General features: G+C 38.3%; 1 protein-coding gene across 2 annotated transcripts in view; it reads right to left on the bottom strand.

The window, feature by feature from the left end:
• Nucleotides 1-14068, bottom strand: part of ca16b (carbonic anhydrase XVI b) — a 106300-nt gene that overhangs the window by 41811 nt on the left and 50421 nt on the right. For both annotated transcript variants that reach the window (XM_046075676.1, XM_046075677.1), the window contains exon 3: nt 5797-5976. In XM_046075676.1, coding sequence (XP_045931632.1) covers nt 5797-5976 — 180 coding nt within the window. The remainder of the gene's footprint in view (nt 1-5796; nt 5977-14068) is intronic.

The following is a 14068-nucleotide window of genomic DNA, read 5'->3' as shown; positions in this document are numbered from 1 at the left end:
TTTATTCTGGGCTTCCGATCCTGAGAGATTTTGTTATCTCAGAACATCAAACGTAATCTGTTTTCTATTATTAAATGACACAATGCAATTTCTACCTGCTTCAGACACTGATTCATTTATTTATCATTCATTGATTTTCCTTGTGTGAACTAAAAGCTTGGATAGACTCTTAAGGAACACAAATTGGGCAATCAAAATTCAAATCGCCAAAGACGATGTACTGGCTTAGAGTTGTTTTAAAGGTTATGCATATGTGAACTGTGCAACTTTTCCTTTCTCTACATCAAATTTTATTGATGAAACCGAATCTAAATCTAAGTCTTGAACACAGACTTTTATTCTGAAAAAAGATATTTTCATTACGACTGATCAATGTGCTTTTATCCTTTCATTAGAGGCTATTTAGAGGGCTAAGAAGCTGTAAAATCCCCACAGATCTGGACTCAGGGGGCAGCAAGAGGGACATTTTGCTACCTGGCTGACATGGTTTGTTTCTTTAAGACCCTCTACGTGGGGAATCATTTAATCGCTAGATACAATGTCAGTGGTGGGCACATTCACAATGATGCCACTGATATGCCCTTCAGACGGAGCACACACCAGACTCTTCCAGTGGCCTTGACGTTTCATTGGTTAACTGTGGGAAGCGTAGCGAACAGCTTCAGACAAAGCCACTCTCTCTTTAAGTTGTTACATGGTTCGCTAAGAAGACAAAATGGCCTTCACTTGCTTTGTGATCTTCTTGCACCTGCTAGCTTTTAGCAAAGCTGTAATTTTGTTGCTTTTGCCTAGCAAGCATTTCGAAAACTTTCTCTTATGCAAGGTCATTAGCGGTTTCTGCATTGCTTAAAGTTTCTTCACAGACAGCTCGGTTTGGAAGATCTAGGTGGGTTTCTTTGTGGCATTTTTTCATGTGGCGCCACAATTATTTATGGAAATAAGTAACTGAGTTTAATTAACATAACACAAGAATATGAATTTAAAAGCATGACTATGAAGAGTTTCTGCAAATGTACTTACAATATTTTATTTACAGTATCAGTCTACAAAGACTATAACGTGATCATAACATTATTTTGTGCAATTTCGTAGATTTTAATGTTAGATGTGTCTTCTGACAAGAACTTGCTTACAAAGCCTGAGGTCATCGAATCCAAACTTAACCAAACAGTAAAACCTAAAAACAATCAATGATTTCTATTGTTCTGGAATGGACATTTTCATTATGAGCTTGCTATTCCTATTGTGTTGCTATAGTTAGGCTCCCAGGGGTAGTCAATCTAGGTTTTTTTGTAACCATTATACTAACTGCCTATCTGAAGGCTGAGATTTAGGAGGTGATGCAGTATAAAAAAAATCTTTGCACTGTGTGAGCAATGTTTTTGTAAAATTAAACTCTGCAGACATAAGCCAGCAATTAACCTCAATAACCTCAAAAAGATATTGGTTTTTGCTTACATTATCACAGAAGGGATGAAACCTCAGCTTTGCATGTTGTCGCTGTCTGCCAAAAGAGGTCCAGAATCTCCAAAATGTCAAATTGTAGTGGAGAAAAATAATAATTGTTACTAGTTGATCACCAAGCACCTTTAAGACCCTGCAGTGGCTTCTGAGATGGTTTTTTAAAGGTCATAAAATGCTCATATTTTACAGTGGACCGTGTAATCCTCCTCCTGAAGTCAAAATACAGACATTATTGCTGTTATGAGGTTTCTACATGACAACACCAATTTGGATTCACCTTAGAAGTTCAGCCTGTCTGCTTTAGAGGAAGCCAACATTTGTAGATGTACTCAGCAGTGTCATGTAAGGCTGAGTTTAAGCTGTGTTAGTTCTCCAGTTTTCAATGGCATCTTCACCACCATCATGACAAGGCAGATTATCATCCTTCTGCTGTCCTGGCTGAGGTTACATGTTAATTTATCTATAACCCTTTACCACGTCTACATTTGACATCATTAGCCAGATTAGAGCCGATGCTCTGTCGGCTGATCCCCACCCTGTTACAGGGGGATTTAGTCAGCCTCTCTGGGAGGACAGCCCACTTGTAATCATATCACAAAGAAAACCAAGAGGATGAGCATGTGTACCATCAAACACAGGCTGTCAGTAAACACAGAAGACATGATGAACAAGCTGTACAGAGAGAATGGATGAAATTAAGGTAAGTGAAACAGATCGCCGTGCAATCATTACTAGCAGGATGAGTATGAGATCCAGAGAAGATGAGTGAAGAGACTAGGAGATCTGAAGAGAGGAGAACCTAGTGTGATGAGGGATGAGCTGAGCCCCTGACGTGAGGCAAGAAAGACTCTGCCAGAAGTATTAACAAGTCAGTGCTGCTTAAGCTGATGGCCCACAGTATGAAGAATAAGGTCTTAGATGCTGGAGATTTCCAAGACTGAAAGCATCAGGTCAAAGTGAAAATCAGTCTACATAGAAAAGAACTACCCATCCCATGATTACATTTGTGCAACATATTTGCAAACATAGATATTTACAGGGATGGTGATAAACCCTTTATCCTGCTGTTGTTGAAGTAGTGTAATCCTGTCTGTAACACAAGGAAAGTCAAGGAAAGGGGATGTTGGCTGGCCCTGGGAGTTTCATTAGAAATGCGGTCCTCGGTGTGTTTGAACCCTCCAACAGTAGAGCAGGAATTAGAAGCTAAGCCAAAAAGACCTTGAATCACAGCCAGTGAAAGAAGGGGAGTGTGTGTGAAAGTAAATCCTTGATCAATGCAAATGTCTCTGGGGCCTTCCGATTTCTCATGAATTTGGTTGAGAGTTGTTTGAAATTTCACTGAGAGATGTTTTGTTGAGGAACGCTGCTTGAATTGCGGCCAATCAGCTCGATCTCAAAACGGATCAGGGCACAAGGGAACGTGCAATCAATCTCAATGAACTTTTATGATCTATTCACTCAGTTCTTAATTACAACATTGACTTTTAAATAGTATGAAGGAAGTTAAAGCTCCTCTGTGCAGGAGTTGAACATTTTGACTTCAGCGTCCCCTAGTGGCAGCTTCAATAGGACACTTTGGGTGACTGCATTGCATGCCAATGAATACAGGCAATGATTATTATTATCCAATATGTCAAAAGTCTTCAATAATAATAACGTCAAATATATTGTACTTTAAAGCGGCTACAATCAAAACTTTTACAATGAATGACAAAAGAGAATGGGAAAACTTGGCTTTACGGAGCATCATAATGAGTTTCAGCTTACTGTTTAGGCGTCCCACCTGCGACCTGTTTTTTGGTTCTCAAGGCAGCGGTTTTCAGCAAAAAAGCTCTAAAAGCCTTCTGTACACTACCTGCTCAGCACCAAACGGCAGACGGACACAGTTAGCAACTAGTTGGTGATCATAGAGGAGCATTTAGCAGCTAAAGAACCAACTATTTTCTTCAGGAGATGGTAGAGACCAAAAACAGAGCTAAAAGAGAGTGAATTTGGAAACACGGCTCCAAATGAATGCTAATGTTGCTCCCTAACTGATGGGTGGGAAAATATATCAAAATCGTTGATAAAGCCAGCTATATTGCAATATACAGACGTTAGCATTAGGCTTGCTAGCATTGTATGCACTGACCATATGTGGGTGGTTTTGTGCCTGTGTTTGCTCCGCACTGGGCAAATTTTACTCACATATAGGCTACATGTAAAATGGTCATACTCTGGTGCACTTCTGACTGAAGGTTTTACGTTTGAGACTAAACACTTGAGACTAGAAGCGTTCCCCTACATCGCTCTTTTGTAGCAGTGCATGGAAACAAATGGAAAAAAAAGGAGGATAGTCTCATGACAACACACTGTAACTGGCAAAGAGGTATATGATGTTTGAAACATTGCAGCTACGATGAGAGGAGATACTGCATGGTTGAATTACCATAATACAAAATGCTTAAAACCATGATCATAGTTGACAGCCTTGCGGTATTAGATGACTGAGTGAAGTGTCACTAACAGACCTCTTCTCAGCTCCTGAGGACCACAGCATTGTGACAACCACACAAAGGCAACAATGAGCTTGGACACATTCAGTACATTCAGTCATGTTTGATGTCATCTTTAACGACGTAAGTAGAATCCAAATACAAAATTGTCAAGGAGGGTGCAGGAAAACAATTGCGGACTTGGCAAACACAAAATATCAATGCAACAAGTCGTGATGTGGAAAACAAAAGACAACTCTGAAGGCCAAAGATTCATTTGGGGAACAATGTGTAATATTCAAAACTTTGAAACGGAAAAACAAGGAGGACAAATTCCTGTTAGGATCAATAACTAACAATGTCTTAAAAAATTTAGTCCATGACGGCATTCATCCACATTTCAAGTGATAAAGTCGATCAAATGCAGCCCTGAAAATACAGAGGAAAGTTTGCTTTATTTTCAACTTTGGTTTTCAGGCTTTGGTGGCAGTGAGCATCAGCTAACCAATTAAAGGACGAGAGAGCAGGGAAGCTGTAATAGGATTGATCGATCTGTCCATCCATCCATCCATCCATCCATCCATCCCTGAATTGTCCAGATATTTATTATTTTTAAATGTAATTTCAAGTTGTTCAATATTTAAAAACACATGTTATATTCTGTAGTACATTTCATCTTGTTAATGTAATATCTAATCTACTATTCAATCAAAAATGTAATGTTCATGTCATGGTAATTTCGAAAGGGTAGAATTAATGACAAATTACAGTTTCCTCATTTATTAAATCAATTTCACAATACTGTGAGGTGAATTTGCTAAATATTAAGTTGGCCTCTTTTAAATAGAGCTTGCATGATAATATTTTGTGGTAACATTGTTGAATTTTCCTGATTTTCACAGTGCTTAACAATCGAAAATTCCCTCTGTACTGTTTATGCCCAAAATTACAACCAGCCGTGTTATTTCCATCTTTGTAAATAAGCAGCCCGCAGCATTGCTCGCCTGTCCCAGTGGCCTTGGTTGTCATGGAGGCTAACAACTTTCATTAGGATCAAACGCAAAATATGAAACCGCTCTCTGAGAGAAACGGTGCCAAAAGCAGACTAGATCAATTAAGGTCAGGGTTTTCACACCAATGGTCCACGGATTAGCTGATTGAAAAAGAAAGTGTGTCAATGGTTTGAAGTAGCAGTTAATCAACTAAGCTGCAAAATGTTTCTGTAAACACGCCATGCAGGCCGATACAAAGAGGATGGTGCGAGATAAATGAGAGCAGTGGGCAGTACAGGGAATAATAAATCAGTGATAGATTTACAAGAATCATGACCGAGTGATAGTATGTGTGACTGATATGTGCTTCACTAAAACATGAGAGCTCAGTTGTGAAATTTGCTATTGAAAGTCTGTGAGGTAAGCCTGTTTTACTACATACATTTAGATTGATTTAAAGATTCATATGTTAATATCTTATCTCTAAATGCAATACTCAACACTAGGAGTGGGTGAGATGGATATTTTATCACGTCTATATATTTTTATATCACATTGTCAGTTATTGTGCAATGGTAAATTATCTGGAAAATCATTCTGCCATAAGGCCATCCTCCTGAATCATTTGCTACATTGTCTGCAATGATCAAATACAACCAGAAGTAAAATGTATAAAAGGGATCAGCTAAGTTAAATGCATGGTTGCATGATTTTTATCCCATTTTTATCCCATCATTAGAAATTCACAAAACCAAAAAATCATTACAGTTCAGAGAAATGTGAATTTTGAATTTTGGTATTATTATGTTAGTGTGTTTAATGTGATTAAGGGCATAAATGAGCCCCAACATTGCTTTGACGCAGACCTGTCTTTCCAGTGTTTTTCATGGTGGTCTGGTTGGAGGACTCAGTGTTGAACTTGTCAAGCTCCAGCTCCTGGTACTCCTCTGAAACCAAAGCTTCTTCGTCTGCAATGTCCACAGGTGATTGGTTCTTCGCAGCACACTCTGGGTATGAGGCTGCCCAGCCTCGAGGTCCATGGCTTCCTGCAAAAACAGAAGAAACAACAGCTTATAAAAAATGTAGACTAGTCCCCAGAAAGCTCCTTTGTCTACAGATTCTGGATACAACACACACAAAATTAGAACCCCTGTGAAAATATTACTGCCACAGCGGCATCCAGGTTTCAATATGCCCTTAACGGAAATTGAGAGAAAGAGGACAATGATTCTTTCATATTCATTCAGCTGCAGCGCCGTCTAAACACCCCTCCCCCCAACAGCTGGGAAAATAACACAAACACAATGAAAATTCATCATCTGGCTACAGGCAATTCCAGCGTTAATTGTCCATATATGATGAGGAATATTCCTACAGTCCTGAAACTTAGACTAGAATGGCTACAGAGTTAATGTGGGTTCATGCCTCTGATATGCTTAAAAAAAACATCACACCAAATAGGATATTCAATAGAACATACTCCACTTTAACAATTCATGTGCAGTGTGTGCTGCAAACGAACTTCCTGTAGAATCCCACTCCACTGTCTGCTCTTTTAATCCTCTATCCCCTACAGTGGCGCTTCTACAAAGAAATAATCCACAACCGACAGGGGTCCCCTTGATCTCTTCTCGGGTACAATGGGGCAATGCAACAACAAAAGCTGAGGGATCAGGGGAACAAGGAAGCATGCATGGATTTTAACTTTTCTGGGTTAACACAATATCCATGATCCCATTCCCTACAGATATGGGGCAACTTTGCTACTGGCTCATGAAAAAGATATGAGAACTCCTCTTTACCAAAACACCCATGGATCAAGGGTGGCTTTATGTCTTGCTATGTATAAACACTTTGCAGCCAAAGACACTGTGCTTGCGTCCCTCAAAAAGATAGCGTGATTCAGGATTAATTTGAAATATCCAGTGTTTTACCACGTCAGCCAGAGAACAACCATAAACTTGCACTGTGGGGTGTATAGACAGATAAACAGGAATCATTCCATTCATCCCTCTAATGAAAATGTCACTAGGTTAGGAAAATAGCGCACTGAACACTGTTGAGCCCTTGTAAATTTTTTCTGATTTGTCCAGTTAAATTAAGATCAATTGTCTTCTGAACACCACCTGCAAGATTATGGACTGGTGGGGTCCAGATTGCATGTAAATGTTAGAATGGATTTGAGCTGCATTTCTAACTAATGACTGCATTAGCAAGCAGGATTAAGTTTGTCAGTCATGACTTTAGACTGACTTATGTGCATGTACCAGTACAACTCCAATATTTCATATCGTGGAATAGCACCCATTATGACTGCAATACTATTACAAGAGAAAGCTGCTTGCCAATCAAATACACAGCAGGGATTTATTATTTATTACCATCCTTCATTCCATTTGATGTGTGGTTGCTGACAAGTTAGCCTTAACATTGCCATCAACATGTAACTTGTATGAGGTTCAATCCAACTGGCTCCATTAAACAATACTTTGATTAAAGGTTAAAGCTCTATGAAACAATGTTTTTTTATCAACACCATAGCAAATGACTCCCAGTAATATAAAAAGCCTTGCTACTAAAGCCACTCTTTCACTAAGAGTCAACAATACAATCAATATAGGAGAGATGAAGAAAAAAGATGGACATCTAGCAAGCTAAACTGAGGAAGATAGACCAAACCAGGACAAAATCCCACGCCAGAGGCCAGAAAGTGGACTGCAGTGGGATTCCCATGTTGTTCTGTATCTGTTAAATGTGAAACATTCAATACTAACCCACAATTATTTGGCAATTAGGTTAAAGTCATAACAAAATTGAACTGTTTTGCTTTTGGTGCTAAATTTTATGCCATATTTTACCAGAATAGGAATATTTGATCATTATTTATGGAACAATTTTATTTGTCAAGGGCTTGCACTGGAATAAATGTCCAAGTCTGGACCACTATATGGGCCGATATTAGCTTATTGCAGATATATCTATATCGTGGTATATTTCGGTCATTTAGTATTAACAAATTGCAGGACAGAAATGCTGAAGTAGGTTTGAGGTAATTCTGAAACATTATCACCATCACATGGTTTGTCCACCAGAGCGTACTGACAGGATGTAGATTTTTCCCACTGTAAAACTAATATCTTGGTCAAACAAAGGGGGCGGAGGTGAATACATACCAAGATCGTTGTTTATGTTAGAAAAACATTACCAAATATCAATATCAGTATTTGCCTCACAGCTGCTATATCTGTCGGGCTAGAATATGTGACCAACCTGATGCCACTTGAGAGATGAGCTATATTAGTTCACATGTACCCACACAGTTGTATTAATTTTCAGTGTATGTATCTGACTGTTTCTATGACAAACATTGGAGCTCGGACTGAAACTGTGTAGGGTTAGCTGTATATTTATACAATTTTGGGAAATATTGTTGATAAAGTAGTACACACTTGAGGCAGTTGTACAAATGGTTATGACATACTCCCATCCCATTAGTGTTTGCAGAAAATATATATTCTGTTTTGCAGAGCTGTCTGAAGTACAATGCCTTCAGTTGCTTTGAACACCATTCCCCTAACAAAGAGTGCTATGTGGGCTCTCCACTATAAAAATACTGAGAACTATTCTGGTTCTCCAGTGGGCAATTTCAACCCTCACTTACTGGCTTTTCTTCTTTCCCTTCTTAAGTGAATTGTGGCAAACTACAAAAACCTTTTCAGATGTTATGGAGATATATAGGGCCTCACAAAATGTGACTGCCATATCTCACAACAGCAACAAATTCCATAGGTCAGCTGTGCAGAGACAGATTAGATGGTGACTAGGAACATGAAAGGAAGTTACAAAACAAACAGGTCTAGATGTATTGTTGGTTGGTGTATGAAAACATAAAGCTAGAATATAAATAAATTTCATAAAAGAATATAAGCAAACATAGGCAAAGTGTACTGAACCCACTGAAATGTTTCACAGGCCACTTTTATTCAAAGTGTAATTTGAGAAAAGTGTAATCTTTCGCTAATTTTCCATTAAAACACATATTACATCCCATTTACTGCTGGAGAGATAATTCTGCCTTTCAAGAACAGAAAGGGAGGAGCAGCGCTAAAATCAGATAAGTGAGGGTTGCACGGCAGTCGATTAATGTGTCTCATTGCCATCCATCAGAATGACTATAATCCTAGTGGTTAAGCCTTTCCCACTGCAGCCTTGCCACTCTATAAGGCTGAGGTGAACACATTTAAAAACAAATACATGTTTTAAAATGACATAGAATGATTTATCTAAAACAACACACGCCACATTTGCAAATACGTTCATCATATGGCTCAGAGAATAGCTCCCACACACATTGAGCTGCATAACACACACATTCTAATGAAAATCTTTATAGGTGCCATCAGGTAATTTGTGCAGTATAGTAATAGTTTTATATACTTGTGATGGACAAAGATGAGTGAGTTACACCGTTGTTACAGCTCACATTCCAGGAATATAAAAATATTCAGCAGAGCTTTTCTTAACCCTCATTGCAGGGGAAACTCAGGTCCTCCACAGGATTTACCTAGCCTTGTTCAAGATCTCTGAATGCCCGTTCACATCTCTGATTTATTCAGCGAGTGAATGAAGTGAAACAAAATGGCTTTCACTCAAGTGAGTGTATCAGGCTGGTAGCTACAGTAGCTGTATTCTTGTTTCAATTTAGAGACCAGTTGTAGGATGAAAAAATAAAAATGACCTTTTCCAATTCCTCAATAACCCTAACTCTAACATTAAGCAAGTCACTTGATGACCAGCTGGGTCACTATTGAATGCCCAGAGCTAGCAGACTGTAATTTTACACAGCCGCTTGCAGATGTGATTTTGTTGGTATAGTGTGTTAACAGAGTGTTAGCATAAAATAAAACATATTCACAATTATAAATAACCAATTACAGCTAAACGTTTGTCACAATCCTGATGTAGAAGGGGGGGGGATAATAAGCTGGCCAATGATCACATCATCTCTATTTTTTCTAATCTGTGTAAAGACATTGTTACGTTAATTGAAATTACTCCATGATGGGAATCAGAAGTGAATTTGTACACTCATGGAAAAACAGTAAAACTGATGGACAAAAGGGCATAAATACGCAGTTTAAACTGAAGTGACAATTTTTAATTGCAATAATTGAATGCGTGGCTGAATTTTGTAGTGAATTCATACAATGTTGCATTTGCAGTGTCCCTGTTTACTGTACATATTAATACTGTATGCGTTAGGTCACATCTCTTAAAACATATCAGTACAAAACATGTGCAAAGCTCCTCACCATGATGGATTTTAGCAGGTGTAATGCTAAAACATCCATAAGCCTCCATTCACCCCCTGCTTTTACACAATTCATTATTCTCATAAGACTGCTTTTATCAGATTCAGTACCACTCTGCACATTTAAGATGTTCTGATCAATGGCAGCACAGGCTCAATGTCAAAACATCACATCTACATCAAGATTTTGAGCAATTCAATAATGTCTCAATTTAGTAATTTATGATCTATGCTAGAAGATGAGTGATGGTTTATAATGTCCACAATGTTTGTTAATCCGGCCTGTTCTGGGCTCACTTCTGCGTGATGTGACAACTCTCTCTGCCATCTACTTGTTTTAAGTAAAACAGGCAGATGTTTCTCTCAATCTGGCACTTTCAGTTCCAGGCGTCATCCCATTAACCTTGGGATAAACAGCCGTGCCTGTGCTACCATGGCAATGCTGACAGAACGGCGATTGCCTTGTCATTTCCGTTTTGTCCCTCTGAGAGAAAGCATCCACGCTGTATGCTGCCTGGCAGACCTCCCAGAATTGGCACTCTGGCACTTCTACGCTCATCAGTCCATATGTATGAGTAGCACTGACAACAAAACGTGGCCAGCAGATATACAGTAAGGCATAGTGACAGCGGCATTGAGTGAGAAGGGTCACACCATTGTCTAGACTGAAAAGAGGTACATGAGACCTAAGCCTTGCGAATGCTTCTTGAATCCCTTCAGTGATTGCAGGAGCATCAGATGACATTTTGAACAACATTCCAGCTGTCAGTTTCAATATGCTGATAACAATCCAGATGGTAGAGACACAGGCATTGCAGGACTGGGGAGGATCAAATGTCCAGGTTAGACATCTGATGGGCTCATAGCTTGTACAAGGTGGGCACAGGTCTGAATATTTAATGGTCTGTAATCAGTCAACTGATGACGAGTTAATGACAGATCTGCTGTCAGCCAGTAACACAATTAGGACGACATTTTTAAAATCAAAGACTAAAAGGAAAATGGCTGAGATGAAAGAAACACATCTCTAAAAATGGGGCAACAAGTAGTTTTACGAGTATTAAGACGGTCACTGGTTAAAAATAAACCCCCAGGTTAGTCAAATTTAATTGAAAACAAAGGCGACCGATAAAATGATTACCCAAACTGTCTGAAACTATTAGCAGTATTATTGGCATGCTCAATGTTGGTTAAATTTCAATAGTACCTTATTTGGTTAAACTGTTGTTTACAACCTGCATGATCATCTCATCTCTAGTGTTTGTAGTGTCCTGTAATTTTAGCGATTTCGAGGCCTCAGCAATTAATTAGTTGACTATTTTGTCATAACTGATGGACACAGGTAGCAAAACTGTACTACTACTACTACTGTAATAACTTTGGTTTACCTTTAAAAAGGTAACCGCAACCATTATAAATCGGATATTTGATATTTAAATTTATATGAAATTTTTACACGTTTTATTTAATCGGAATTTGACTAACACTGATTAACTCCCGTTAACAATTGTGCACACTCTTAGAATAAGAGCCCGATTGATGACCATAATGATTTTGATATGAGGATTTTAAAATCCGATATTCCAAAATGTCAGTTAATACTGTTTTTCCCCCCATTCTTTTCAGAAACACACAACATAAACAAAGACTAACATTTGTTATGTGTAGTTATGAGACCTCACCAAGATAACATGACATAATGCAGTTTTAAAAATAAACTTTACAAGTACAGCTGATTGCTGTGTTTTGCAGTGTTCCAAACAAGTGTGTTGCCAACAGAGGAGTTGCAGAGTGCCCTCTGCTGGAATAATTATGCAACAACACCACTCATAACGTGATTGAAGGATCCATTTTCTTTCTCTCCGTTTCTTTTTTAATTGTCATTTATCGGCTTTTATAAACACCAATTCCGATTTCTATCAGCAACTGGCTCATATTGGTTGATTTACAATTACTAATAATAAATAATAATAATAATTTTATTTATTTATTTTTACACACACAAACACACACGCTTACTGTTTTATTTATTTATTTTATTTTTTAATATTTCTTCCTTTTTTTTTAACACAAACACACATACGCTTTGATTACTTTACGCTTTAATTACTTGTTTAATGAACTGTATGGGGTGGATTGTTCTTATGTTGTATGTATGATGCTTCGGCAATATTGTTGTTACACATTCATGCCAATAAAGCTAATTTGAATTGAATTGAATTACAGTAGACAGTAACTTTACCCTCTAAAAGAGAACAAACATACAATAGTGCAGTAAAAAGTCATGTGTGTTAAAAGCATGTTCATCCTATTTCACAACAAGTTGACAAAGTCATCTTTAGGCGGCGCTTTGAACTAACAAACATGCTCACCAATGCAATTACAAGTCATACTGAGGGGACCATGGATGTCTGAACCAAATGTCATGGCAATCCATCTAATAGTTGTTATGATGTTTCAGTCTGGATCAAACTGATGAACTGATGAGGCAACAGACAGACAGAAATTGCCATCCATAGAGACATGTATTTCTTTGTCATTTTTTCTAAGATTAGCAAGAAATTCATAAGCATCGTGCTTCAAACATACCTTTCAGCCTTTTTAATTAGTGAGATACTCCAGTGAGATACATATTCTTATAACTATTCACAGCTGTAATTTAATATGGATTTTGCTAATTATATGGAGCCCTTGCTGCATATGTGGAGAGCATTCCTGTCTTCTACATTGAGTCATGAGTCATGGCAATTTCATGGTACTGCTTTGTCACAACATGAGCATATTTCAGTCCCATCTACTGTAAACTGCAATACCAGAGCTTTTTTTGTACAAAACAAACCGGCAGACTTTGTCCCATCCTCTAGCATCACTTCGTTCCACTGTCTGTGTTCAACAGATCTCGTTGCATGCTTCCTGGCAGCTCTGTGACCTAATGGCTTGGATGTGATGAAGGAAAAGGGAGAGAACTCAGTGCAGAACTGAATCAACTGGGAGAAGAGAGCAGACGCAGTCTACTGAGCGATGCCATTTGTAAGCGTTTAACAATAAAGATCCAGACTTCCAACTGCACCAGGTGTAACAAACAACCAGGGATGGATATGGTTTAAAAATTCAGTCACTAACTAAATTTCTTGGATTTACAAATACCTAGAGTGGGGCTTAGTCTGACACTCATTTCTCTATGCCATGTGGGATCCTGGCTTTCCTTTTAAGAAATACAACAACAAGGGACTGCATGCAACTACAATCAAAGTGAGGGAAATCATCCTGGCAAAATTGGGGCAGCCAATTTTGGTGACTGACTGTTCCCGAGTCTAAATGAGGTCATGCTGCCAAAACTACAAAATGTTACACCAGAGTGAAATGTGCAACAACTAGTTCAACCGAGGACAGGGTCTTTTTTGCTGCCATTACTGTATTGTTCAACAGGTGAAATATATTTTTTTTATTAATGCAAATTGTTATTCTGAGAAGTTTCAACATACCCACAGAAGTCTCACAGAGACAAACAGTGGAAACTTTTAGGTACATGAAAGGATATTTATGAAAGTCAACCATAAACTCCAACAATTAGCCTTCTATCTCTTGGTTTGTATTCATAGGGAACTATACTTTCAAAGAAGTTTCTTGTCAGATCTTCTATTACTGGCCAGTCTGCATAAGACGACTCAATTATCAGTGAACCATGAAGGTAAAAACCATAATGCCCTCAGTGGGCGTCAGCAGGCTTCAAAGACAAGTGAGGGAATGTATGATGAAGAACAGAGAATAATTTTTACCCAGGAATTATTATAAAATGAGAAAATAATTGCAGAGTCTGCTTCAGC

The sequence above is a fragment of the Micropterus dolomieu genome, linkage group LG18 (genome assembly GCF_021292245.1).
Source record: "Micropterus dolomieu isolate WLL.071019.BEF.003 ecotype Adirondacks linkage group LG18, ASM2129224v1, whole genome shotgun sequence".
Lineage (NCBI taxonomy): Eukaryota > Metazoa > Chordata > Actinopteri > Centrarchiformes > Centrarchidae > Micropterus > Micropterus dolomieu.
Note: the sequence above shows the minus strand (reverse complement) of the source record. Positions and strands in the feature narration are given on the sequence as shown.